At 34.6% G+C, this 26,369-nt stretch overlaps 3 protein-coding genes and 1 long non-coding RNA gene across 5 annotated transcripts; 2 read left to right on the top strand and 2 right to left on the bottom strand.

Moving 5' to 3' along the window:
- Window positions 1–143: 143 nt before the first annotated feature.
- LOC100777921 (DNA-directed RNA polymerase 2B, chloroplastic/mitochondrial) lies at window positions 144–12,480 on the top strand. The gene is made up of 19 exons (XM_006602913.3): window positions 144–1,315; window positions 2,334–2,549; window positions 2,635–2,768; window positions 2,861–2,927; window positions 4,119–4,177; window positions 4,767–4,884; window positions 5,078–5,191; window positions 5,402–5,533; window positions 5,613–6,029; window positions 7,301–7,351; window positions 7,837–7,907; window positions 8,989–9,073; window positions 9,291–9,443; window positions 9,539–9,613; window positions 9,738–9,827; window positions 9,938–9,985; window positions 10,941–11,055; window positions 11,310–11,413; window positions 11,798–12,480. Exons 1-19 carry the CDS (start codon window positions 335–337, stop codon window positions 11,906–11,908), a joined length of 3,141 nt encoding a protein of 1,046 aa, XP_006602976.1. The 5' UTR covers window positions 144–334; the 3' UTR covers window positions 11,909–12,480.
- Window positions 1,322–2,333, top strand: LOC121174046 (uncharacterized). Its single transcript, XR_005889757.1, has 2 exons — window positions 1,322–1,553; window positions 1,663–2,333. It is a non-coding gene; the product is annotated as an uncharacterized lncRNA (long non-coding RNA).
- Window positions 12,481–13,570: 1,090 nt separating the features above from the next.
- Window positions 13,571–20,816, bottom strand: LOC100778453 (kanadaptin). Of its 2 annotated transcripts, XR_419685.4 has the most exons (12): window positions 20,366–20,805; window positions 19,565–19,644; window positions 18,592–18,647; window positions 17,867–17,915; window positions 16,761–16,907; window positions 16,494–16,589; window positions 16,111–16,224; window positions 15,805–15,935; window positions 15,300–15,550; window positions 14,281–15,129; window positions 14,059–14,191; window positions 13,571–13,975 (listed from the first exon to the last, which is right to left on the bottom strand). XR_419685.4 is itself a non-coding variant. In XM_006602914.4 (11 exons), exons 1-11 carry the CDS (start codon window positions 20,709–20,711, stop codon window positions 14,142–14,144), a joined length of 2,169 nt encoding a protein of 722 aa, XP_006602977.1. In that variant the 5' UTR covers window positions 20,712–20,816; the 3' UTR covers window positions 13,571–14,141. The 2 variants fall into 2 exon arrangements, 1 of the variants encoding a protein (XP_006602977.1); XM_006602914.4 differs by having other exon boundaries at window positions 13,571–14,191; window positions 20,366–20,816.
- Window positions 20,817–24,013: 3,197 nt separating this feature from the next.
- LOC106797043 (F-box/kelch-repeat protein At3g06240) lies at window positions 24,014–25,117 on the bottom strand. The gene has a single exon (XM_014770728.2). The coding sequence runs from the start codon at window positions 25,115–25,117 to the stop codon at window positions 24,014–24,016; it is 1,104 nt and encodes a 367-aa protein (XP_014626214.2).
- Window positions 25,118–26,369: the final 1,252 nt, after the last annotated feature.

Below are 26,369 nucleotides of genomic sequence, written 5' to 3' on the forward strand. Positions count from 1 at the left end.
TTAAATCAGTCTCTGTAGCATGAATTCTGAAAAAAAAACTAAGCTAATAAATGAATTTACATATTTAAAGACCATAGGTATACTTTTTTTATGAGTTTATCATTCAACAAATACTTTATTATTTATTTTTGAAAACATTAGTAAATGCAAAACCCCAGTCACTGACGAGGGTTTTTGAGCCGTCGTGGGCACTACTGCATCCTTCATTCCCAGAACACCATTTTCTCTCTTAAAGGCGGCGACGCTTTCATTCCATGTCTCCACTCTCTTCATCTATGAATTTGGAACCCTTTTTTTCATTCTTCTTCTTCTCTTTCCTATTCCATTCAGTTTGATGTTCCCTTCCCCCAATTCCCTCGCCAAGGGACTCAATTCTCTTCCCAACCCTCTCATTTCCCAATCCTCTCACTCCGCCATTTCGTCGAACATGTGGCGGCACGCCGCCAAACACGTCTGCCGCGGTATTATTCGCCAAAACTTCCACCCTCCAAGGCTTCTCGCTCTCTCCCACGGCTCCGTTTTCTCCCCCAAAAGGGAGGTTTTGCTGTCCAGCGTGGCAAAACTAAACTGTATTGCCCGTGGCGATTTCCAGTTTCAGTTTGGCGCCAAAGGGTATTCCGGTGTTGCCGAGGCGGTTTCTTCCACTGATGTGGAGGAAGATGGTGGTACTGCTGTTGATGAAATTCAGCAACTTTTATGGCAGGAGATGAATGACGAAGTGGAGAGTCAACTGGGGGAGGAAGAGGGTGCCCCAATTGATGAAATTCAGCAACTGTTATTGCAGGAGATGAATGAAGAAGAGAAGAATGAATTGGTGGAGGAAGAGGCTGCCCCAGTTGATGGAATTCAAGAGCTATTGCAGGGGATGAAGAAAGAGAAGCAGAAGAAGGTGGTTGGGTATAGGTGGAAGAATCAGGGGAAGGGTGTGGGGCAGTCTAGGTACCAGGAGCTGAGAAGGAGGCAGGTTAAGATTGAGACTGAGATGTGGGAAGAGGCGGCGAAGGAGTATAGGGAGCTTTTGATGGACATGTGTGAGCATAAGCTGGCACCCAATTTGCCATACATGAAGTCGCTCTTTCTCGGCTGGTTTGAGCCTCTGAGGGATGCCATTGTCAAGGAACAGGAGATGTATAGTGAAGGGAAGAATAGGATGGCCTATGCGCCATACTTTGTTCAGTTGCCGGCTGACAAGATGGCTGTTATCGCAATGCATAAGTTGATGGGGCTGTTGATGACAGGAAACGAACGTGTCACCATTGGCACTGCCAGGGTTGTGCAGGCTGCGTGCGGCATAGGCGATGCCATTGAAAATGAGGTTGGATGTTGCATTCATCGTGTTGTTTGTGTTCGTTTTGTTTGGACCTGTCTTATGTGCACAAATAGTTTAAATTGTTCACTTCATACTGTTTTGAATTATGTTCTGCAAGTTTAATGGCATTCCTTTCGTGTTAGTTCAAAAGAACTGGAGACTAACCTAGGAACAACCTTAGAAAACCCATGGGAATGTGGAGGAAGTTCAAAAGGTTGGAGAGGGGGAAGGGGAGTATCTTGAGGTGAAGACCTACTTAGTTACCTCTAATGTTGTAATAAAGTAATGGCTTTCATCTTATGGTTTTTAATAGAAAAAAAATATAATTATGTTCGAATGTTTTTTGGAGGCAGGTATGGTAGCCAGGTGTGTCAATCATAAGATGGGGATGAATATGTGTGATGTAAGGGTTTTTTGGGTATCTCTACAGGTATGAAATCGAAGATGGGGAGTACACTACTAGCTACTCAAACTGATTCGTATCTCCTCAAGTCACATACGCATATTGATATGTATACAATTAAAGTATAAGGCTTGATAAAAGACTTTAAAATTGTGCCTTTCTAATGGCAAAATGCTCCTTCTTTTTGTCCTATTATCCTATATATGTTCTACCATTTATTCTGAATACTCCCGCCATCCCTAATTATAAGACCTTTTTCAAATATTTGTTTGTTCCTTTTTATAAGACTCTTTTCTAATTTCTAGATGCATTAATTATTTTTTCCTCTAGATACCCTTACTTAATTATTCTCTCTCCAAACATTAATGAGAAACAATTAAGTAGATAGAGAGATAAAAAGGATAATTTTGGAGTGTTAGTACAAATAATTGACGGATTTAATACGATTAACTAAATTAACTATTTTTCTTAAGGAGTGTGAATTAGTTAAAAGGGTCTTATAATTAGGGAGGAGGGAGTAATAAACTTCCTTGGGAATGACATTTTATATCTATAGGTATATTAATTGAATATCTTGTTATGGGTGCAACCTTATGTATTGTTTATTATTTGATGGCTCAGGTTAGAATACACAAGTTCTTGGAGAAAACTAAGAAGAAAAAGGGTGATAGAAGCAACAAAAATAAAGCAGGTGAGTCTGTTGCTGACATCAAAGAGGAACAAAAGCTACGGAAAAAAGTCATTGATTTGATGAAAAAGCAAAAGCTAGTTGCAGTGAGGGGGCTAGTGAAGGGCAAGGATGATACAAAACCGTGGGGAGCAGTCATAAAGACAAAGGTTTGTGTAGCCTCCCCTACACTCTAAATTTCTCCTTTGCTATTTGTTTGCTTCTTAATGAGATAGTATCCTATCCACTTCACAGGTAGGAAGCCGTTTAATTGAGCTCTTGTTGCAAACAGCATATATACAACCACCATCAGATCAATTACCGGATGCTGCACCTGATATCCGACCTGCATTTGTTCATTCATTTAAAACAGTGACAAAAGAGTCAATGTGAGCTTTATTCTCTGACTCTCATAGTCACCTTTAAATTTTCCAGCAGTGTTTTAAATTGTTGCTCTGGATTTTTTTATTTATTTAAACAGTAAAGCAAGCAGAAGATATGGTATTATTCAATGTGACCCTCTAATTCTTAAAGGACTTGAAAGAACCGTAAGTATATTCCGTCACCTTCTGTTCTTCAGTTGAAGTTTAAATTGAATTGTTCATCATTTGAGATATCTCCGAGTAACATTTTTGGTATTGTATTACTATTTGCCAAGGTTTTTGAGCCTTCAGTTTGGAAAAGAGATTTATGTTATGGACTTCTTTACTGATAAGTTAGATCCCTAATTGAATCAGGGCTAGGAAAACTTTCACTTGTAACAATGCCTTTGCTGAATCTTGACAATCAAAGGATGCAGATGATATGTTAGGAGAAGAGAGAATTAAGGAGATATGTGAGAATATAGCTAGAACTGAATCTTGCCAATTTAATCTTTTTCCTATACTTTGAATTCACAATAAGTTTATATATTAGGGAACTTAAAGCATGTATATTCCTACTTGTAAGTAAGACTTTGTATAGTGATTTTACCAGGATACTACCTTCAATATAGTCCTAACCTATTCATAGAAAAACCTAAACCCATGATCCTAGAACTATAAAACTGTTGTGGAAATGAGATTTTGCTGTCAATGCGGTTTATTAGGTTGTAACATAATGCTCGAGAATTCTAAGGTAGATCTTTAACTTCAAAATGTAGTTCCTTTTGCTTAGCCCATTAAAGGATATCGCTCCAGTATTATGATCTGTTGGTCATTTCATTGTCTTCGGTATTTTGCTAAATGGACTTTGGTGTCCAATGGAGGGTGGGGGTAAACTTACTTGCTAACCCTGTAGTTAATTGGCATTGTAGTCATGCTCTTGGCACATCAAAGCTTGTTTCTTCTTTTTAAATATACTTCTCTTCCAGCCATAGCTCATAGCTTGGCTATTGGTTATGTCCTAGGATCCGTATTTTATTATTCAGTGTCTGGGAGTAGATTAATAGAGTTTCTTCCATGGAAAAATCACATACTATATTGGAGTTGGTTGTCAATGAACAAATGGCTCTTGTTCTCTCACCTGTCTCTCTCCATATCTCTGATTGAATGGCGTGAATTTTCAGAGGTTTATTAGTTTATCTAATTGGGAATCAAAGCTAAAGCATATGGACAGTTTATTTCAATCAGTTCTCAATAGATGATTGCATCTTAATATCCTATATTGTTTGTATATTTTTAGATTTATAGCCATCTTTGCTCCTGTCCATGGATTCTACAACTCATTTATTTCTTTTTAAAATTTTTGTTTTTCTACAGGCCAAAAATATGGTCATTCCTTATATGCCTATGTTGGTTCCACCGGTCAACTGGACAGGGTATGATAATTTGCTGTCTTGTTTCCATTCTGTATTTCAATTTTATGGTTGGGTATGATTTTAAAGCTTTTCTTTAAGCTAATGCTATAAATTGGGGCTAGAAGGTGGTCCAAACTCCAACCAAGGTAAAAAAAAAATCTGAAGATAATCAGTATATTATACCCCTTAATATAGTATTCTTTGGTGGAATTGGTGTTGGAGGAATGATCTCTTAGCTTCTCTGTGGTAATGCTTGGGCTGTGGTTGTTTTTTGTTAAAGGGTTTTGCTATTTCTGATTGGCATTGGGATTAGGCTACCCTGTTTAATTCCTGGTGTCATTTTTTTGGTTATGATTTTTGTTTTTGTTTTTGTTTTTCCTGCTGTCGAGGATACTTCATGCTTGCCGCAATGTACTTTTCTTCTACTCAATTATACTATTGACCCTGTAAAAACTTCCATTTACAATTAGCTTCAAAATTTGAATCAGGATTTTCCTTGTACACCGTCAAGCACATGAATCAATGTTTACAATTACTGTTTTTCTTCTTTTAGCTGAATTTCTGACTTAAGTGCTGACTTCTCCATTTTCCCTTTGCTGTACTTTCACAGTTATGACAAAGGTGGACACTTGTTCTTACCCTCTTATGTCATGCGTACTCATGGAGTCAGGCAACAGCGTGAAGCTGTTAAGAGGGCCCCTAGGAAGCAACTAGAGCCTGTATTTGAGGTCTGAGTTTGTTATAGATGTCAATGTCATGCATGTTGGGTACACTACAGTGCAAATATTAGTGTTACTCAATGAAGAGTAGTGTTTGAACTGAATGTGTGTGTATGTGTGCATTCTTTTGACTATGCTTTTGTTTAAATAGGAATTATGGGATGATTTTTTTCATAAACACATATAATACTCATATGATCAGGCTCTGGATACTCTCGGGCATACGAAATGGAGGGTAAATAAGAAGGTACTGAGTGTTGTAGACAGGATATGGGCTAGTGGAGGCCGTATTGCTGATTTGGTGGACCGCGATGATGTAAGTTCAATTAAATGGCTGCTGCTTGTTTGTTTGTTTGTTAATATCTTTCTGTTTTCAACTAATTATATTGCTTGTTAACTTGTTTCATTATTACTATGCATAAATCTTACAAGGACTATGGATTATTAATTTTATATTTTGAATTATATGCTTTAAGAGACTTATGTTGACTATAGTTTGAAATGGTGTTTAACTTTCTATTGCTAGGTTCCTTTACCTGACGAGCCAGATACTGATGATGAAGCGAAGATAAAGAAATGGAAGTGGAAATACAAATCTCTGCAGAAAGAGAACAGAGAGAGATATTCACAACGTTGTGACATAGAACTTAAACTTGCTGTAAGCTTCCTTGAACATTATGTACATTAGTTTGTAATCCATATTCTATGTCTGGTGACACGCCCGATGTGGGGTACAGGTAGCGCGAAAAATGAAGGATGAAGAGGGTTTTTACTACCCACACAACCTTGATTTCCGAGGGCGTGCATATCCCATGCACCCACACTTAAATCACCTTGGTTCAGATTTATGCCGGGGTATATTGGAATTTGCAGAGGGACGCTCTCTTGGAAAGTCGGGCCTACGTTGGCTGAAGATACACTTGGCAAATCTATATGCTGGTGGTGTTGATAAACTATCATATGAAGGTCGCTTAGCGTTCACTGAAAATCATTTTGAAGACATATTTGATTCTGCAGACAAACCTCTTGAAGGGAGGCGGTGGTGGTTGAAAGCAGAAGATCCATTGCAGTGCTTAGCTGTGTGCATAACTCTAACTGAAGCTTTAAGAAGTTCTTCACCAGAAACATTCATCTCACATATTCCAGTACATCAGGTATTTGCCTGGTTTAGAGGGTATGAAACTGCCACACCTAATAAATCAGGTGGACACTAGGAGTGGCAAGTACTTCTACTAAAACAGACTGCATTACATTATACCAATCTGAACCAATTCTTTATAATTAATCATGGGTTGGGTTGGGATGTTGAGTTAGAATTTTTATCTTACAAAGGTGTAGTGGAAGATATCCAATTCTAAATTTATAAAAATAGATTAGCAACTAATTATCTCCTTTTATGTGTAATGAACATCATATTTCTTGTCAATTTCTATAGAAGAACATTGATATATTAGGGTTCATTGCTTGTTAGTCACCATTTGAGCTAATAGTGATAAAAACCTAATTTAAGCAAAAACTAAGGGCAAATTTTTCTTTGGAAAAGTGATGCCACATTAACCCTTTCTGTACACAAAAGCCAAACCTCTCAATTTTGAAGATGTTCCATTTTTCAGGTTAATCAGGCTACTTTGGCTTTTAAATCGCCTAGTATATGTGCATATAATTTCATTGAATATACTTTGCTTTTGTTTACCTACCTCTGGATAACAGTAAAAAAATATATGGATGATATAGGGGACTAGAACTTGGAGTGCATGAATGATTTTGGTAAGAAGAGGGTAGTAATTTTGGTTATCATTACTGAAAAATTGATATACACCGCTCATCTTAAAAGTCCCTAGATTTGAATTCCTTTGGCAGCTAGAATATAATGAGAGAAACTTGACAAACCTCATAGTAAACCTTATGTGATTCTAATGTTCCCTCCTTACAAGTGAATTATTTTTCTTTTAGTATTAAATTTTGATTTTATCTTTCTCCTGTTGATGAGGATGAGCCTAGGATCAATGGTAAGGTTGATGCCTTCTGACATGGTGGTCACAGGTTCTAGTCACTGAAATAACCTCTTTGTTCATGGGTAATACTGCATGTATCTGTGTATCTGTCCCTCCCCATACCAACATTGTTGGGAGCCTTGTGCACTAGGCTATCCTTGTCTTTCTCATATGGATATAAGAATTTTAAGAAATAATTTTTGGTATTCCTTTAACATTTTTCATCATTTGGGTTGTGCTCTTCACTATTGTGTAAAATCATCAGCTTAATCTATTCTTGCTAGTTTTTCATGTCTAAAATCAATCACCAATTAACCATGTAATGCTCATAATTGTCATTGTCAATTTTATCATTTTCCATCTGTGTATGGAATGAATCCATGTTTATTAACTAATCACTGAATCTGTACTACCATAATTTTCTCTCCTAGGATGGCTCCTGTAATGGCTTACAACATTATGCTGCCTTGGGGAGAGACAAGGTAAAGGCCTTGGTCACTTTTCTTTTTTCCCCCAATTCTTTGGTCCTATATATTAGAATTCAAGTTAGAGAATGAATATCAGTTTTGAATGTAGCTCATAAGATTTTGATAATTGTTGAAAATGATTTTGGCTTGAATAGATTAACATCACACCTATGTACATTCGTAATATTTGGTTGATTTTTACTGTCAAGTTTGTTGTCTCTTTGGGCTTTGTCCAAACTAGTCTTGTCATAAGTGGCACTGGGTGAAACCTATGCTCATGTTGTCCTGTACTTATTTATGAGCAGAAATATGTGATTATCATGTGTTCAGTGAGAACTCTTAACTGATGTTCCCTTAATATATTCATCTCCTAATGTGTTTCTTGTCCCTATCACTTGGCAAATTTGCATGCCTTCTATTATATTTTCCACTTCAGAACATAACATTATTGCCAATCAGAAATGCTGTCGAGTAATTTATAATTTAACTTTTTTATTCAGTTAGGGGCTGCTGCTGTCAATCTAGTTACAGGAGAGAAGCCAGCAGATGTTTACTCAGGAATAGCAGCTAGGTGAGTTAGTGTATTGTTGCATATAGCTTAAAATTTGAACTGCTACCAATTAGCATTTAGGTTTCCTTTTTTTGGGGGAGGATAAACAAAGAATTGTTTATACATATCAGGACAATATATAATGCCTAGAATGCAAATATAAGTTGAACTCAAATACTGTTATTTTCAACAAGATTGGACCTGCTATATATATTTTTTCTGCTAATATAGAACTCAAATACTGTTATATTTTGCTAATATAGATTGGATTGCTACCAATTGTTGCATATAGCTTAATATATATATTTTTCTCTCGAAGTTCTTATGTTTTCCTCTCAATTAGAAATTTAGGAGGTATAACAATGTTTTACTGTAGTGATGTGTGTCAAGGATGACCACACTAAGCCTTTATTTATAATGAGCAAATAGGATTAGTATTGATTACATAGGATCAATCTAATAATGAGTAATAAGTACTAAATCACTAATTACTATCTAAATAACAGAATAATATGAAATCTTAACTGGAGGAAGAGAGGGGAGAGGCCTCAATGAGCATTAACCTGCTAAATATTTCTCCAAGGATTTTTCTATGATTCAGGTGGATGCATTTGGTTGGGAGCATAAGGGTTAAGTTTGATGATGACATTGGGCCTTTTTTATTATCTTAGAAAACTTATTGGTAGGCATGGAAGTATTCAAACTATCTCTTTATATTTTTACAAAGTTTAATTAAACTAATGGTTGATTTAAGCAGTTACAAACAGCATGCCAACTTTCTTGCATTACTGTTGGGGGTGTTAGAATTGTTGGAAGATAAAAGGAAGCAGTGTTTGACCACTTTGTTTATGTCTTTGCTATGGAGGATGTTTATTGTGCTCTTATGTTTTGTGTTTTTCATTCTAATAAAATTTCTTTTATAAAAGATTATGTTTATGGAACTATAGTCTTTCCAGTTTCCATTCATGTTATTATGATATGTGGAAAGCTTTTCTTTTCTTTTTAGTTTTGCAGCCCTTTTTTTAAGATGTGAATTTTCCCTTGTGAGAGGGATGATCTCAAACTAAACAGCTCAATTATAAAAGAAATCATTTCTATGTAGAGTATCAAACATCATGCAAAGGGATGCTCAGAAAGATCCTGCAGTTTTTCGTGATGCTCTTCATGCAAGGACTTTAGTTAATCAGGTTCTTTTCTGTTCTTTTAATCTGATGAGGTTCATATTTATGCAAGGATATAGGTTACTTACAGTTGTTAGAAAGTGTAAATTATAGTTTGTTTGGAATCATAAACATGAATGGAAAATGAAAATAATTTATTGCGTAACCGGTTCTAGTTAATGCTGTACTTTTCTCTTTTCACTCCTTCTCAACTGATTTTGAGCTGATCTTGAACTTTTTTTAGGTGGATAGAAAATTGGTTAAGCAGACAGTGATGACATCAGTGTATGGTGTCACTTATATTGGTGCACGGGAGCAGATAAAAAGGAGATTGAAAGAAAGGAATGCCATTTCAGATGATAAAGAGCTCTTTGGTGCTTCTTGTTATGCTGCAAAGGTTTGAGTTAAGATGATTGTTTTAAATGCCTAGTAGCTGTTGGATAGGTATGTATGTGGTGTTTGTTTAATCTTTATTCCGTTCTCACTTCTCAGGTCACCTTAACTGCCTTAGAGGAGATGTTTCAAGGTGCACGAGGTATCATGAGCTGGCTTGGTGACTGTGCAAAAGTATGTTGCATTACTCATTGTACTGACATGCGTGTGTGTTTGGATAGAAAATTGGTTAAGCCGACAGTGATGACATCAGTATAAGGTGTCACTTATATGATTATGACTAAGACAATTTGAACAGGTAATTGCTTCTGAAAATCAACCAGTGCGCTGGACCACTCCTCTTGGACTTCCTGTGGTGCAACCTTACCGTAAACTAGGAAAGCATATTGTGAGTGCAATGGGATTTTTTTTTAATTACATCTCTTCTTTCAAGTTCCTAGGATTTCAAGGCATTCTTTAGGTTAATAGTCTATTATTATTATTGTTATATGGTTGCAGATCAAAACTTCACTTCAAATTTTGACATTGCAGCGAGAAACAGATAAGGCAAGTAAACTTCACATCATTTTATAGATATGGGAATGGGAAGTATTTTGAATAAAATTAGGATCCCCCCTCCCTGCCACAAAATAATTTCCATCTTAACCTTAAAGATAAATTTTTGGACTGAGGTTTTTTTTAAGAATGCTGCAAAATTTCATGCTATTCTCTGTATCTATATCTATATATCTAAACGTATGGCATTGCATGCAAAAAATTTATTCATGTATCTTTTACTCATCAGCACCTGCCAGTATATTGCCTGCACAGCAATTTTGTCTTGCAGGCTGGTGTGGTTTTATATGCAAGATGCGTGAGTATGTCTGATGATGCCCTTTGAGTGGTTGCTGTGATCAATCTTGGATTTCCTACTTCAAGATTCTTAGCCAATGTTCAGGATTTTTTTTGTTTTTTAAAATAGATCTCTCAAGGAGCTGGTAAAATAGAAATTATTTCTCAAAAATAAACTGAACCGAATATGCATTAAAAATGCCCCTTTTCAATTTTAAGAATTTCAAATAATAACCATGAACATTGTAAGATTATTTATTTGATAATAAATTTTTTTTTATCAAATTTTCTTACTATTGCACATTGAAAATTAGTTCATCAATTTGTGTATATGAAAATTCTATATAAAAGCATTAACAACTTTTTATAAACTGAGCAAGAAAAGGAAGACAAAAGGATATTTTTGTAAGTAATTGCAGGGTAAAATCACTTGTAATAAAAAGGTTAAAGTTTCATGCTTGGGAATTTGTGATTCCAGTGAGTTGGAAGACTTCAGAACATGCTTGGGAATCTTCCTTGAGTAATTGTATCTTTTTGTATAAACAAGTTAACAGACATTTCTATCATGTTTTTTGGGGGGGGGGGGGGGGGGGGGGCGGGGAGAAAATTTTGGTATTTTAATTTATATTTTCCAGAATTAAATTGTGTATTTTTAATTCAAATGTTCTAGGTCATGGTCACAAGGCAGAGGACAGCATTTCCGCCAAATTTTGTTCATTCACTTGATGGTTCTCATATGATGATGACTGCTGTTGCCTGCAAAAAGGAAGGTTTGAGTTTTGCAGGTATTTCCTTGATAGGCCATCTCTGTTGTTCCCCCTTTTTCAGTACAGGACCCTGCTAGGGACTAGGGCCAGCCCCACCACTAAAGTGGTGCCTAGGGTGAAGGTAAAAGGAGAAGGGACATTCCATCAGAGGGTCAAACTCCTATACCATGCAAATGTCCCAAACAAGTGAACCAAGCTTGTGGTTCCACTTATATTTAGTTGTTAAAGAATTATGATACTGATGATGAATAATTTCTGCTGCATGCTTGTAGGGGTTCATGATTCATATTGGACGCATGCATGCGATGTGGATAAAATGAACAGAATACTGAGAGAGAAGTTTGTAGAACTCTACGAGACCCCAGTGCTGGAAAATGTATGGTTTAAATAGTTGTTTGCATCCAATGCTATTCCTAGGTATTATAATTATATTTGTGATGAAACTGATTTCATTAGTGTAAATGGCCCCAGCCTGAATGATTTTAGATTTGTCTGCAAATGAATTACAGATGTTTCTTTGGGGAGTGTGCATTGTTTTCTGGGATTTGGATAGTACTTCCTTCATTGCTTATAAAAATCGGAAAACTAAGCCACTGTTATTTGACAAGACGTGGAATCTTAATTTTTGTTATGCTTGCAGAAGAAAGGAATCAGAGTGGCATCTTGATTTGTTATTTAATTTTTTATCATAATTTTTTTTACTTTGTTTTGATATCTATACATTATTGCTAGATTTCTCATCTATTTATTTCGTGAACAGTTACTGGAGAGCTTTCAGAGCTCTTTCCCATCATTATCTTTTCCATCCTTGCCTGAACGGGGAGACTTTGACTTGAAGGAAGTTTTAGAGTCACCATATTTCTTCAACTGATCACCATCTTCTGCCTTCTCGAATGCTTGGACTGTCTTCTAGGGCTTACTGATAACATTTCATGTTATGTCTGTGAGCATGGCAACAAGATTTCTTCTGAAAGTATTCATTGTAAAGGCTATTTCAATTGCTGTATATATCTTCAAAGACATCCAGAGCCTTGAGCAGGACCTTTGTGGTATGATAGGAAATTCACCCATTGCCAACTTGGCTGGTGATGTATGGATGGAAAAGATTCTGAGGGTGTACACCTATTATACGAGATAGCTTATGAAGTGGTGCCGTGCGGCATTCAGGAGGCTTCCAAGGAAAGCCAAAGGGTTAAAATTTGCATTTATGGACACTGAAGTTTGCACAATGAATTTTATTTATTGATTTCAAGGATTTGGAGCATCATTAACAATGAGTAGCAAATCTGATAGTTCTGCTCCCAAGTCACCATGGAAATTATGGTATGGATAGTTGCAAAACCATCTTGAAATCAACAGAGAATTCTACACTGTTCATTTACATTTGTACAAGGTTTTTTTTTTCCCTTTCTTGTAAGTATGAAGAGGCATTTTTTGTTTGAATTAGTGTACCTACATGATTATAGTATACGTGTACTATTAACTTATAAAATTTTAGTGACTGCAATCAATGCCATATTGGTCATCAGTTCAAGATGGTTTAATGCTGACAAAGTTGATAAACGAGACATTTCAATTTCCCAAAGGTCATTCATTTCCTTTAGAATTTTTTGTGTTGCGCCTGTCCATTGATTACTCTCGTGATGTAATAATCCTCCTACATCGAGATGGAAACTACCAATTTAGTTTTCTAAGTTATAAAATAATAAAATTTATATTATATGTAATTTCTAAAGTATGAAATATCTATCGACTTAGTATTTAAGTTTATGTATTTTACTGAATTCAGGGACTAATATAAAAAGATTACATAATGAGGGTACTGTTTATCATGATTTCTAATAATCAAGGGATTATTTATATAATTTTTTTAGGAATCATTTGGGAGAGAAGGTAATACTTGATGAAATTGATAGTTTAAAGCTTTTTGAGTGTAGAGGCATTGCTAACTGTAACGACGAAATGGCTAAGGAATGTGTTTTAAGTTTATATATTTATTTATAATATATATACATTATGAATCGCGAAACAATATGCTTACATGTCAATTTCACCATATCACATGTTTTAATGATGTATATCCGCTACCTCTCACATACGGCGTTTACCATGTCTCCTTCAATTCCCAACTCACTCAATAACTCTCATTTGGTATTAAAGCTTTTGTAACTCACATCTCCACAATTAGTGTTTTATTCTTAAATGTGGCAACTTCATTGTCTTTACATAGACATTAAAAACTTTTGTAACTCCTATCTCCATAAATAGTTCGTTATTGCCAATACACCCTATAAAACATGTAAGCAGTAGAACTCAGAGACAGCACAAGCCAGGCAGCTAATGATGCAACAGTAAATGCTTCATATGGTTGAACACAAACCCCTGATTCCTTTTGTATTTGCTTTTGGTGGCCATCGTTTTTCTCAACAAAATAAACTTTAAGAAAATACTATTTGTAAAGTCTGTTACCATTACAATATTCTTGTATTTACCATGTTTAAAGAGAACGAGAAAAAGAAAGCTAACAATTTTGTTGAAATATAAGGGTGCAGACAGCCTTTAATTAGAGTCATTTCTTCAACGACAGACACTTGTCACAACTGAAAAGTGATAACAAAGCTCGAAAGCACCAACATTTTAAATAATACATCTATAATAGCATCAAGGCAGTCCTAGCTTTCCAAAGGACAGTAGCATGCAGAGTGTACATTGGTCTAAGTTTTGGGTCTAAACTGCTTTGCTAATAATCATAATGGCGTAGCCTGCCTTATTCCAAACTTCTCACAAACAGAAGTCACTCGCTACTCAGACCATGTGGCTGTACACGCAGCAACCTTTGGACAAGGGTACCAGACCAGTCAAGTGCATCTGTCTGTCACTACATTTTACTATAGTGCTTTCACCCCGCCATGTCTCTGCTGCATTAGTTCTTTCACTTCTATTTAACAGAGGATGGAAGTCACTGAAAGTCATAGATAACCAATTCTACATTTAAGTGCATCGATGATGAGTATGGTATACCTGGTCCCTCACCGATATATTAAGGTGAATGTACAGCCTAAACCCCCCTTCTTGCAATGAACAATGATGCACTTCACCCGACCTTAGTAGCCATATCTATCATTCAAGGAAGTGCGTCCATCACCTGATTGTCCTGCACAAAGCAAAGGAATGTATGATCATCCGACAAAATGACAATTCAAGCACTAGTTAAGTCAGACTATTGAACCAAAATGTGCTTACCTTCAGGAGGAACCCATGAGTCATAATCCATCTCATTATTCAAGAAGGATGGTTTCTCGGGCCCAAGCACTCTTTTAGGCCCCCTCCTCTCTTGGCCTTCATATCTTTCCTCATCATCATTAGTATACAGTCCCTTATTATGCTTTAATAATAGTGCCACAGCATCCTCAGCCATTTTTTCACCTGAAGTGGAAGATGTCAATTGTTGAGAGGCATCATTACTATTTGTTGCAGTTGTCTCAACTTGCTTCCGTTTCCTTATTATTAAACCAGCAGCAGACTCAATTTTAGATTCCACTGAAGTATTTGCATTGTCTCCACTGCCCAAAATTTTGCTCCTGTCCTTATAGTCCACAAACTGATTGGACTCGTCTATCTCATGCAGATGCAGAGAGGGCAGCAACTGTTGGGTATCATCTATAACCCTATCCTCTACAGCTCCAAGCCATTGGGGCTTTGGTACAGCAAATACAACATTTTCAGCCTTCAACCTGTCAGAGTCAGGTTCCGACTTGTCTAAACCCAAAGTTGAAGCTCCAGCCTTTTCCCCTTCTATAGAGCCATCTTCCTTGACAGGGGTCTCACTGATTTTCTGGGTTTCCACAGGTGGATTCTTGTTATCTGCTTTCACACAAGGCTCACTGCTTTTCTGTGCTTCTGCAGGTGGTTTCTTCTTGATGGTAATAATTACTTCTTCAGATTTTTTTGGTTTGGGTTCGTGTACTTTCAACTCCCTTTTCTTGGCAGCTTCTCCTGTTGGGTCAGCAATCTTCAACAGGTAGCATATCCTATCCAGCTCGGACTGAAGCGTTGACAATTCCTTTTCAAGTTGCTCACTTTTATCATGCACTGACAGAAAAGAAGAAATCATAATAGATAAGCACAAGACTAATCTCTATCTGCAGCATAAGACATGATATACAAAATGTGAAAAAAAGAAACTGTCTACCAAAGACATTATACTTTGAAATAAACTAAAATACTGAAAGCTTAATATATTTAGTTAAAGGAACTCTCACCTAGTTGAGATGAAAGCCCTGACATGTATGCATCAAGTGAGTCATCAACTTCATCTTGTGTGGTACTCTCTGACTTCGACAATATTTTGTTCTTTTCCATCATAAGCAACTCTTTCTTCTCATCCATTTCCTTGGTGATGACCTCTCTCTTGTCAAGAAGAGTATCTGCAGTCTCAACTTGATTGTCACCAGGTTTCTGATGTAAAGGCTTTTTATTTGTCCGGTCATAAAATTCATCATCATCATCATCACTACACAACACAAGTAATTACCAACATGCGCTTTTGTTTTGGCACATCACTATAAATATTGCAGCATGAAAGAGCCAAGCAAGCACATTAAACATTGCACTTGTTTCACTCCAACAAAACTACAACATTCCAAGAAAAGTAAAATAGCTTTAGCAGTTAAAAATCTAGTTCCCATCATTTAATATTCAAACATGAAATTCATCTCAATAAGTTTCACCTTTCACAAAAATTTTCTTCCATCAGTGATATTATACCTCAAATATTCTTCTTCGTCTTCCACTGCACCTTTTTTCTTCCCATGGGACAGCTTTCCTGTACGTGCACCCATACTCTCTCGAATACTATCATTCAGTGTCTCTTCCAGGTTTTCAAGTTCTTCCAATATCTATCCCATTAAAAAAAAGCCAGCTTAGCAGCTTGCATGATCAATATTTACCCAATTAACAAGATGGCTTGATGAGAAAAAAATTCTAATTAAAAAACCTCTTACAATGAGACAATCACAGAATATGGAGAGCAATATATAAGGTTTTTGTCAAATTTATTTTCTCCAATATTACCTGCATTATTCTTTGCTCATTCCTAGCAATCTGAGTCTGTTGACCTTGAGTTAATCCACCCTGAGAAATGTCTTTAACTCGTATAGAATTTATTTCTTTCTTCATGTTAGCAATCTGTACAAAGAAAACAACACAAATATAGGATAAGTCCTTATGAGTATTATCATGGTTAATAGGTTTGCTGTGCACATATTATGCAACACCAAAAAAGTAGATCAACTGGTTGGTGAATTTCTCATGCAAATCAAAGTCCTAGCTAGCTCTCTCATCACAGGGATCTTAACAAGGCTTTTATATCTTTTAAATGATATGGTTAGCAACTTAGCATTCAATTTGAGGATTAGATATGATGATGGGTCACCAAATTAACAATCACGACACACCTTTTCCATTCTTTTTATTATTTTCTCACGGGTTTTTTCCTGTTTTTCTGTAAGTTGTCCTTTGTATGACTGCCATGTCACTTCTTCAACATCATCCTGAAATTTGAATCCATCAATTAATGAATCAGAAGACATAAATAGTCAACTTGAGTTTTCAAACAAAAAGTAGATTATGAAGTCTGAACATATAAAATGTTAATAATTAATTAGATAGTTCAAAGGAAAAATCATATATTATCATATATTCTGTATGTCATAATTACAAACCTCATCTTCTTCAATAGCATCCTCACCCATGCCCCAAGAAATACCCTCAGCAAGAGATGCTTCCTGCCTTGCTCTTCGGACTGAAGCTTCCTTATCTAGCATTGCTTCACGCATCTTCACTTCTCTCATAAGTTTTGCATTAGTTTCCTACAAAATAAAGCCAACATGAAATGGGAAAAAAAAAGAGAGTGGATAATAGTAATAACCAGATGAAAAAAATTACAATTTGCTTTAAAAAAAATGTGAAGAAAAGAAAGTTAGACATAAACATAGCCATGGAGTCACAAGGCAGCAACCAAACAACCATTGCACTAATGCTCACCCTTAAAGCTCATTATCACGTTGGTTAAATTTAGATAAGCCAATAAAGAAGGAATATTGTCTTCTTTATATTTATATAATTGGCAATGAGGTTTGAACCAAAGACCTCATGCAAACTACCCAAACCCAGGGAATATCTTTTTCTTTAAGTACACATTTAAAAATACAGCATTATCCTACATTATGTTAGGAGTTTCTAGCACAGCATATTTACATGATGGACAGCCTTGCTGCTGAGTTTGTTGCTCTTGGTTTTCTTTCTCAGATCATTAGAAATATTGTTTGTCTGTCACTGAATTTTGCTTCCTATAAATGCCCAACAACCCTTGGTGCACAAGAAATATCTTATATTGCATAATTGATAATTACATAAGGGGGAAAATGAAAGGGAGAGGAATAATTTAGGAAATATTGACAAGCATACTTTTAATTCAGAAATGATTAAACACAGTTGAGAATAATAGTTAATCCATGGTCCTAGAATGGTAAATAAGAATGCTTAATGATTATGAATAAATAAATAAAAATTGACTATGGTGTTTTCACTAATTAAAAATTTGTCCATCAAAACCCAGATAGAAATATGACAATAACTTGCAAAAAGAAAACACAAAAAAGGAAATGCGTGCAAAATCAATTAACCCCAAGCACATGAAATAGTGAGCTGGGACCCTTCCTTTTTTTCCTTTCCAAGAGAGATAATGAGACACATTTGCCAACACAAAACGATAAATGGTCATAAACATAATGAAAAAGAACATAAAAAAAAGAAGCCCAGATCTTACAGGAGGCATCAAGTCAGACGGTCCTTGAAAAATGAACAAGCGAGATGACCTGCAAATGTAATACAAGACAAGATGAATATATACAAACATAAATTAGGAAAATGAAATTCCTTGTAGATGAAAATCCTATCATCTTCATATCTACACTCACAACATTTAACAAACATAATCAATAATTAAAAATATGAACATGAAAAACAATCACAAGCCTTTTTTTTTCCCAACCATGTGGGATCAACTAACTACACAGATAAAAAAGTGTTTAGTCAAAAACCAAAATTTCAATAAGACTATTATTTGGGGCAAGATGTTTTGTAATGATTCAAAGTTATCCTTGGTCTTATTCAATCTCAAATTATTGAGCTATCTTCAATCTGATTGCACGTCACAATTCAACTGGACTCATTGCATGCCCCTATAAGAAGCAATAGTTCCTCAAGAAAGCTGCAACTAACAAACTTTTAATGGCTTAATAACTACCGCATAGATTCTAACAGATATGTAGCACATGATTCATAAATAGACTAAACAAATAAACCAATTACACCATCTGAAATAATAATAATAAAAAAAAGTAACAATGGCTTAAGTGAGAACCAGAACAGGCAAGAGAGAAAGACTTGTTTATTGTAAAGCAGTAAAAATATACAGATAAATGAAGAGGTGAAAGAAAGAGAGAAAAATATATTTTAGCATGATAGAAAAATAACCACACAAATACCTACCGGCCAAATCGAATGACATCACCAACATGCAAGTCAACATATGTGTTTTTCTCCACCTAAGCAAACAGGAAAAGGAAAAGGAATTGTCATTGACACTATAAAGTTATAAATTTGCAGAGATTTTTCCTCACAGCTGAGCTCAAATATTTCAATAAAATACATTAGAACTAGGCATGAACTAAAGGTGAAAAATGTTAAATTAAATTACAATTACGGTGAATATGCAATTGATTCTTGTGACTTTCATCAACTTTAGAGTTGCTAATATAATGCTGGGCATACACAAGATTTTTTGCATATACATTACTTGAATCGGGATAATATCAAAGATAACCTTTTGAAAGTGCTAATGAGCGCCACCACAATGTAGCATTGTTATTCACTTGAATTATACTCACATATCTCTTTTATCAAAAATAGATTGTTTTTTGCATCATGAAGGATTACAGACTCAATAACCTCACCAGTAAGTACAACACAAGACTCTTGCCAAGATTATCTCTGCTTTAGCTAAATGAGGTCTTTAATTGATAAACTTGGTTCACTAAGTGCAGAGGGGAATATTTTAGATGCAGCCCAAGTAGCAAATGAGGTAGTTAAAGGTTTTTTATTTGTTAAAAACATGGGGTTTAGTTAATCACTTTTGGATAAGGCATTGGCAAAAAGCATCTCTAACTGAACCATATCAGCAAATAAGCTTAGCTGACTCTTCTTCAGTTCAATTAGTGACAGCATAGCTACATGTTAGCGACAGATATTATGCCTCACGTAAAAAGGGGAATTCAAATAAAAAAATAATTTAAGAATAAGAGCTTAAATACAAAAAAGTGGCAATTCCAGCATCTCTGCCACAGTAAATTATTCCAAACATGAAAAATTAAGGAACGGGAATCACAAAAAATATTTGATGTGTCAAAGATCTTATAGAAAATATCAGCAAAATTTAGAAGGGAGAGGAAATGCTATGTAATACCTGATTTTTGTTCAAAAAGGTTCCATGAGTACTCCCAAGATCATAGAGATATGCATCTCCACTTCTCTTAAACTGTACAACTAGCAAAAGACAAATGAAAACCTTGGTAAGAATCATGGGCGAGCTTTATGAATTGTTAAATATGTGAAACTATACAATGAAAACTTCATTATATCATAAAATAATTTAGACATTATATCTCTTAGGAACAGTTTCCCTATTTCTTTTGTTTCCAGATTTTCATTACATGATTTGCCTACCTATTTACTTAGGATTATGATATTGTACTGGTATAAACAAGTGTTAGTACTTTATGCTTTGTATAAAAACTGTAACACATTACAGTACTCAAGAGAATATTATTCAGTCTCTATTCTTTCAGTTACCTCCTTCAATACCTAAAAACCTATAATTTGAACAAGAATGCCACAGTCTAACCAATAAGGGTAAAATTTGATTTAATAAATTCACAAAGTCATGCACAACTTCAATATGACTTCTAGATGTTTTCAAAGTGGATGCCGGAAGTCCAGTCAAATTGGCTATTACGATAGTGCATGCTAAAAGATAGGTTTATATCATCTAATGTATGGTAAAAAATAATCAACTCTAATCTTCTTTACCACAACACTCAGCAGTTCATATACGTAGAATCACGAAGGCAGAGATTGCCTACAACATAATTGACCATAAGCAAAGCAATATTGTAGTATGCAACTTCACTCTACACCAATTATATTGTTAGTGCCATGCAATTCAGAAGAGATAATGAAGATACTAAACTGAGCTTGCAGAACGTACCAGCATGAAACCTAGAAATAGTGGGGTGCTCGAGCACGAAGTCGCAGAGATCCAATCGGCCGAACATGTAAGCTCCTTTCTCGAACACGTCGAATTTGTCGATGATGGAACCGTCCTTCAGAACTTCAAGGTAGAATTGATGGCAAGGAGCGGCGCCCCACGGAGGAATCTTATACGGAACTGCCACACCCTGAGAGGGAGCATTGCTCGAATCGCGAGCTGGTGGCGGTGGCGGCGGCGGTGACGGTTCCGCTGAGTCACGAGGAGGAGGAGGAGGCATTGACGGTGGCGCGGTGTCAGGTGGATTAGGGTTTTTGGGGGGTGGGGGACCCATGGAGTTCGTCATTGCGATTCTTCGAAACCGAGAGAGGTTGAAGAAAAGACAGAGAGAGTAAAGGGAATGCAGTGTGAGAACAGAGGAAAAGAAGGAGCCAAGCAGGGGTTTCTCCTCTTAAAAATATAAAAGAAAGGAATTTTTTTTATTAAATACTTAGGTTTAAAATTTTAAATTCACTTTTGAACAATTTTATTGTATATTTAGCCTTTCATGTTTTTAATATTAAACGATTTTATTAATTCACGATATAAAAGTTTGTACGCTCACAATTCAATGATCACTTGAATAAATTTTTTAAAATATTGAATAAGAGTATCATTCATCTAACTTAATTGGTTAAACAAAAGGGATAAATTATTATAAACTCTTTTAATATTTGTTTTTATTTCTACGAATAATAAATAATATTAATTTAATAATAAATAAATTCAGATAATAAAATTAATTTCATAATATTTTCTATCATATTATATGAAAAACTAAATATTGTTTAACAACTTTTTTAAAATTCAATTTATAATTCTTCAACAAAAGTTTGAATGTTCAAAAATTTAAAACTTTTTTATTTGGTTTTTAAACAAAAAATTGTCGTTAAACATTTTAAAAATTCAACTTTTGGTTATTGAAACTCATTAAGTAAATAAAAAATAGGATTCAAACTTTTTTATTATAAATTTTAATCATGTAAAAAAATATTTATTAATAAACAAACTAATAAAATCCTAGTCTATATTACAGATAATTAAACATTGACAGCATGAGCCAATTTGTTTAGTGATTAAAAATTAAATTTAAAAGTTTAAGAATCTTAATTGGTTAAACTTTTATTTAAAAATTTAAATTTAAGAAATAAAAACTTAGTTAAAGAAAACCAATCAAACCCTCTTTATAGTTAGATTAAATCCAAAACTAACAAGCACATAATCACAATAAATTTGTAGATCGATTTCTTTTTGTAATTTCAAAAGCAAAAATTATCAATCGCAAACAATAAAACCTTAACTTCGATCAATCTATACTCGTTACTCCTGGTGAATCATAAACCATTCTATATAAACCTTGTGTGTTGAGCTTGAACACTTGAAATCGTGACATGTTTAGAATTTTAAAAATTGTTTAATGTCTTAAGAAGGAAAAATAATGGTAAAAAGTCACACTACACCGTTTCAATAAATAAATAAAAAAGGTTTTTAACATGGATATCAATTTTCAATCTAGCATCAAGTCACCCAAAATTAAAAAATAAAATAAAAAAATCTAGAGCCACACAAGCATGTCTATCAAGCACACAATTGAACCGTAAAACGCATCACAAAAAGATCTATGCTTACGATTTACTATATATACGTTTAGAAACACCAGCGAAAAAAGATCAATTGATCTCCAAAAATTCATGATAGAATTCAATAAATTTACCCACCCAAACATAAAAAGGACAAAAACTTGAAGAGAATTTAACATATCAATACAAAGACATTGTTGAGAAAAATATGACTTTTCCCATATGAGATGGTTGTTGCTGTATGTTCTCGCTCAAATCTTGTTTGTGCATTAACGCCTAAACTAAGTCAGAATATAACTAATATTAATTTGTTTAAAAACAAAAATTGAATGAGATATCTATCACTACATAGCTTCGTATGCTCACATTTCACTACAAGACATAAATTAAACCGAACTATCTTCATCAACAAATGATTATCCTAGCCACATTACCGTCATATTTCTTTTATGATAAAAAAGGAGAAAAATTAATTTATATTTTTTTACATTTATTATTATTGTTATAAATGGAAGGTAGACGAGCAATGTAAAATTAGGAAATGTGAAATTATTGATATAGTTAATACACATGGAAAACAATGGTATCTATCTATGTGTCCTTGTAGAATATAATCAATATATTTTGAAGGCATGGTGGGCATTGGTTTTCATTAAGGCTTCTTTTATGAAGGCTTTTGCTTTTGCAAGACTTACTTCAATCTACTCTAATTTTCTATTACCTTGAGTTTGGCTTTTTACAAGCAACTTGAGTAAAAACATTAAATAACGACAAACATTCCAGTAAAATGATATAGTTAGAAATTGAAGGTGAAGCATTTTTTCAGGCTAATAATTAAAGCAATAACTTTTTTCTAAACACTTTGGCAAACTAATTATTAAACCATGTACTTGTCTTTAAGCTTAGTAGTATATGATTGTTGATTATTTCAAAAGCTGAAAAGAAAACTCCTTTTCGTATCAAAACCACATTGAAGAAGAAAAGTTGCCCTAGTGCTAGTGAACCATAATCTATATAAATGATAGAAGCAACACATAGGAATTCAGGAAGTTGAAAGCAAATAAAGAAAGTTATGTTGAATCCTAGATTCAAGCCTTACTATGATATAGAAACGCCCAGAAATGATTCAGACAACTCTTTCACATATGACAGCAAGAAAGTAAGTAGAAGTTAAGTTGCATAGGTATATCATCCATATTAAAACTAACAAGTCCAACAACATCAACAAAACATATTTAAGCAAAAAAAAATAATCATAATCTATAGTAGTTTCTTAATTTTTTTCAAAATGATCAGAGTACATTTTGTTTGGGTTCCAAATTCTGATAAAGTGTTATTTTTGTGAATAATTTGTCTTTTACCAAAAGACATTAATCCAGGTTTTAATAATAAAGCAAAGCATCACTATGACACTTCTCCTCCCTTGGGACATCAACATAAATAATTGAAAAAATAATAACTTTGGAACCAATCCTGTTTTGCAAACGAGCTCGATCCCACACCAATAGTCTGTGCTCTTTGTTTACACCCATTGCCAAACTACCAAAGCCCGCAAAATAAGTTGTGGTAGGGCTTCTCTTGTTAATCATCATAAATACTAATTCCAATACTTATAACTTTTTTATCCAATAAAATAACAAGGTAGTCTATTATATACTCAATATGAGAGTAAACCGTCAATAGAATTAAGTATACAATTGAGGATAAAATAAAGTTCATATTAGTATACTTATTATTTAAAAGTGATTACATCTTGACAATTAAATTTTTTTAACACCCCGTTAACAATTTTTTTTCTATTTTTTTCTTTCTATCAGATTACATTATCAATCAAATGAAGCTTATGTCTCTTCTCTTTCTTTCTCTTAATTCAAAGTTTTCCTATAAACAATTTTCATTCAATAATGCACCAACTAAACACTAGATTGACCATTTTCAATGCATGCACGACAAATTAGTACAATAGATTGACAATTATTTCAATGCAAATACGACAAAAAAGTAAAGATTGGAACAAGATTACATATTCCTAAATTGTAAAAAGAGTCTCTCTATACGCAGTCACTTGGTATCCATCACGAATATAATCAAATGATCTTTGTTCTTCCACCTCTCCATCTTGATTCCATTTGACCAATACGCCAGCATGATCACTTCCAACAATACAACCATTTTCAGCATTGCATATTGGTAAGAATAAACCAAACCAAATGTCATTGATAATCAAAGTATTCGTCTTTGTCCAAGATGTGTGGTCTGTGTATTGTTTCAATTCCCATATTTGAATTGAAGCTTCAACCTGCCCCATCTCCCTCGTAACACATAGACACAGTGATTCTCCAACTACATTCAAAGCATGAGGTTGGCAATACATTTTATATTCAAACTCGTTCGGCACATGTATCTCTGAAAAAGTTCTTCCTACCAAATCAAAGGCAAGAACAACATGCATGTATGCCTCATAATTATAAACAAACCAGTGGAGGGCATTGTTAAAAAATGTCCCAGTTAAGTTGTTGCGGCCAGTCCAAAACTTGCATGATTTGTAATGCAAATCTGCAGCAAGTTGAATATGTATCCATGCATTCTCTTTAACTGAGAAACACTCCATGTGGCTTGGAGAGTCATATTCGGCAAAGGAGATTACAACCACCACGTAATCTTTTGTTCTTGGATCATATCCAAGACCATGACAGAACAATAAGGAATCGCCACGGGTAATGAAGGAGACATTGGAAGACCATTGTATCATTTTGTTTTGACCTGTGGATGGATTCCACAGATAAAGAGTACGACAGGATTCCAGAAGAAGAAAACCTCTGCAGGAACCTTTGATTTGAACACAAGGTTTAGGATGACGATGGCCCAAAAAACTAAGGGACAATGATTGGTAGGAAGATTCATCATGTAAGGATTTGATGGGGTTAATGCTTTTGAAGTGGTTAACATCAGGTGTTGTGATCATCAATGTCTCTGCCCGTTGCCCATACTTGAAATGTCTCTCTGCGAATTCAGGGTCAGAAATCAGATTATTCCACTCTTTTCTCACACACTTGAAGCTTACAAGAGACTTCACAGGCAACTTAATTAGAATTTTTTCGGTTAACTCTCTTGGAATATACGTGTTCATCATTGTCATATGGTATAAGTTTTTTTGCTATTAGCTTTGGTGCTTTGCATTTGCATACAGCATATATATATATATAGAGAGAGAGAGAGAGAAAGAGAGATATACATTTAAATATAGATATAGATAAGATAGATACAGATCTATTATTATTATTATGATTATATATATTGTTGACTGGTTCCCAAATGTCGAATTCACGTGCAACTTTGTACTTAAATCAATGTAAATCTAATTTTTCAGGCAAGAGATAAGAAATTTAAAATAAAAGATAAAGAAATATAATAGATAAGATAAAGAAAAAAAATAAAAGATTTAAAGATAAAATTAAAAGATAAAGAAAAGGATAAAAGGATTAAAGATAAAAATTAGAAGATAAAGAAAAAGATAAAAGATTTAGATAAAAAAAGATAAGATAATGGTGGGAACTGATTTGTTTAGCTTGCCTAGGATGAATTTATGATTTTTCTTTACCATGATCCTATCCTACCCACATCTATTCATTTACTTGCGTTTGATGCTTTATGATGACAAGCCTATTTTACCTATCTATCCCCAAATGTCTTTGCAAAGACTCAATAGATCCTTACTATTTTTCTATCAAAAATAAACTTACTAAGTTTTTCTAACTTATTAATTTTTACTAACCTTAGATACTTGCCCCTGATAAATGAATAAACTCGAGCTCCATCATGTACTATTTACATCATCAACTTACATCATCAACTGCTTTCTCGTCCCCAAAACAATAAGTTCTAGTGGAACAGAACAAACGATGTAAATACATGTCGTTCTAATTCTAGATGTTTGCTTTGACGCATGGGCATAATATAATAGCTCTATGCCTAGCAACGATTTTATTATGGATCTTTTCTTTTTGTTCTATTAGAAGTTATCCTCTCCCCCGAGCGTCTAACCCCTAAAACTAATGCATGCATATCTTCTCTAAATCTTACTTAGAAGTTACCCTCTCCCGAGCATCTGACCCCTAACAGAATATAAGGATGAGTATACAAGATAAACTGGTATTGCATTGATAAATAGTGAAGAGATTATACATCGCATTGGCCCTAACTAAGAGTTTAGTCATTCATGGCAATTGAGGGCTTTACAATGAGAAGGAGAAGGGGTGAAAGAAAGGGAGTAAATGAAACTCCTAGGAGAGGGGTATGTCGTGGTGTGTGCTTCTGTTGGATCGCGGGCTTAGCGCGTGACGCGCGTGAAGCACACGTACTGGGCTGGGCTTACTTCAAATTTT

The sequence above is a fragment of the Glycine max genome, chromosome 18 (assembly GCF_000004515.6).
Source record: "Glycine max cultivar Williams 82 chromosome 18, Glycine_max_v4.0, whole genome shotgun sequence".
In the NCBI taxonomy this organism is placed as follows: Eukaryota; Viridiplantae; Streptophyta; class Magnoliopsida; order Fabales; family Fabaceae; genus Glycine; species Glycine max.

Bases quoted from the DNA above. Each gene is read 5' to 3' on its own strand.
- LOC100777921 (XM_006602913.3), top strand. From the start codon at position 335: ATGTTCCCTTCCCCCAATTCCCTCGCCAAGGGACTCAATTCTCTTCCC. The intron at 4,885-5,077 runs GTCTGAGTTTGT...TCATATGATCAG, and splicing joins AACTAGAGCCTGTATTTGAG to GCTCTGGATACTCTCGGGCA. The intron at 6,030-7,300 runs GTATTTGCCTGG...TTTCTCTCCTAG, and splicing joins CACATATTCCAGTACATCAG to GATGGCTCCTGTAATGGCTT.
- LOC100778453 (XM_006602914.4), bottom strand. From the start codon at position 20,711: ATGACGAACTCCATGGGTCCCCCACCCCCCAAAAACCCTAATCCACCT. The intron at 16,908-17,866 runs GTAAGATCTGGG...TTTATTTTGTAG, and splicing joins CGTCTGACTTGATGCCTCCT to GAAACTAATGCAAAACTTAT. The intron at 16,225-16,493 runs GTGTGTCGTGAT...TTCTTTGTACAG, and splicing joins TAATAAAAAGAATGGAAAAG to ATTGCTAACATGAAGAAAGA.
- LOC106797043 (XM_014770728.2), bottom strand. From the start codon at position 25,117: ATGATGAACACGTATATTCCAAGAGAGTTAACCGAAAAAATTCTAATT.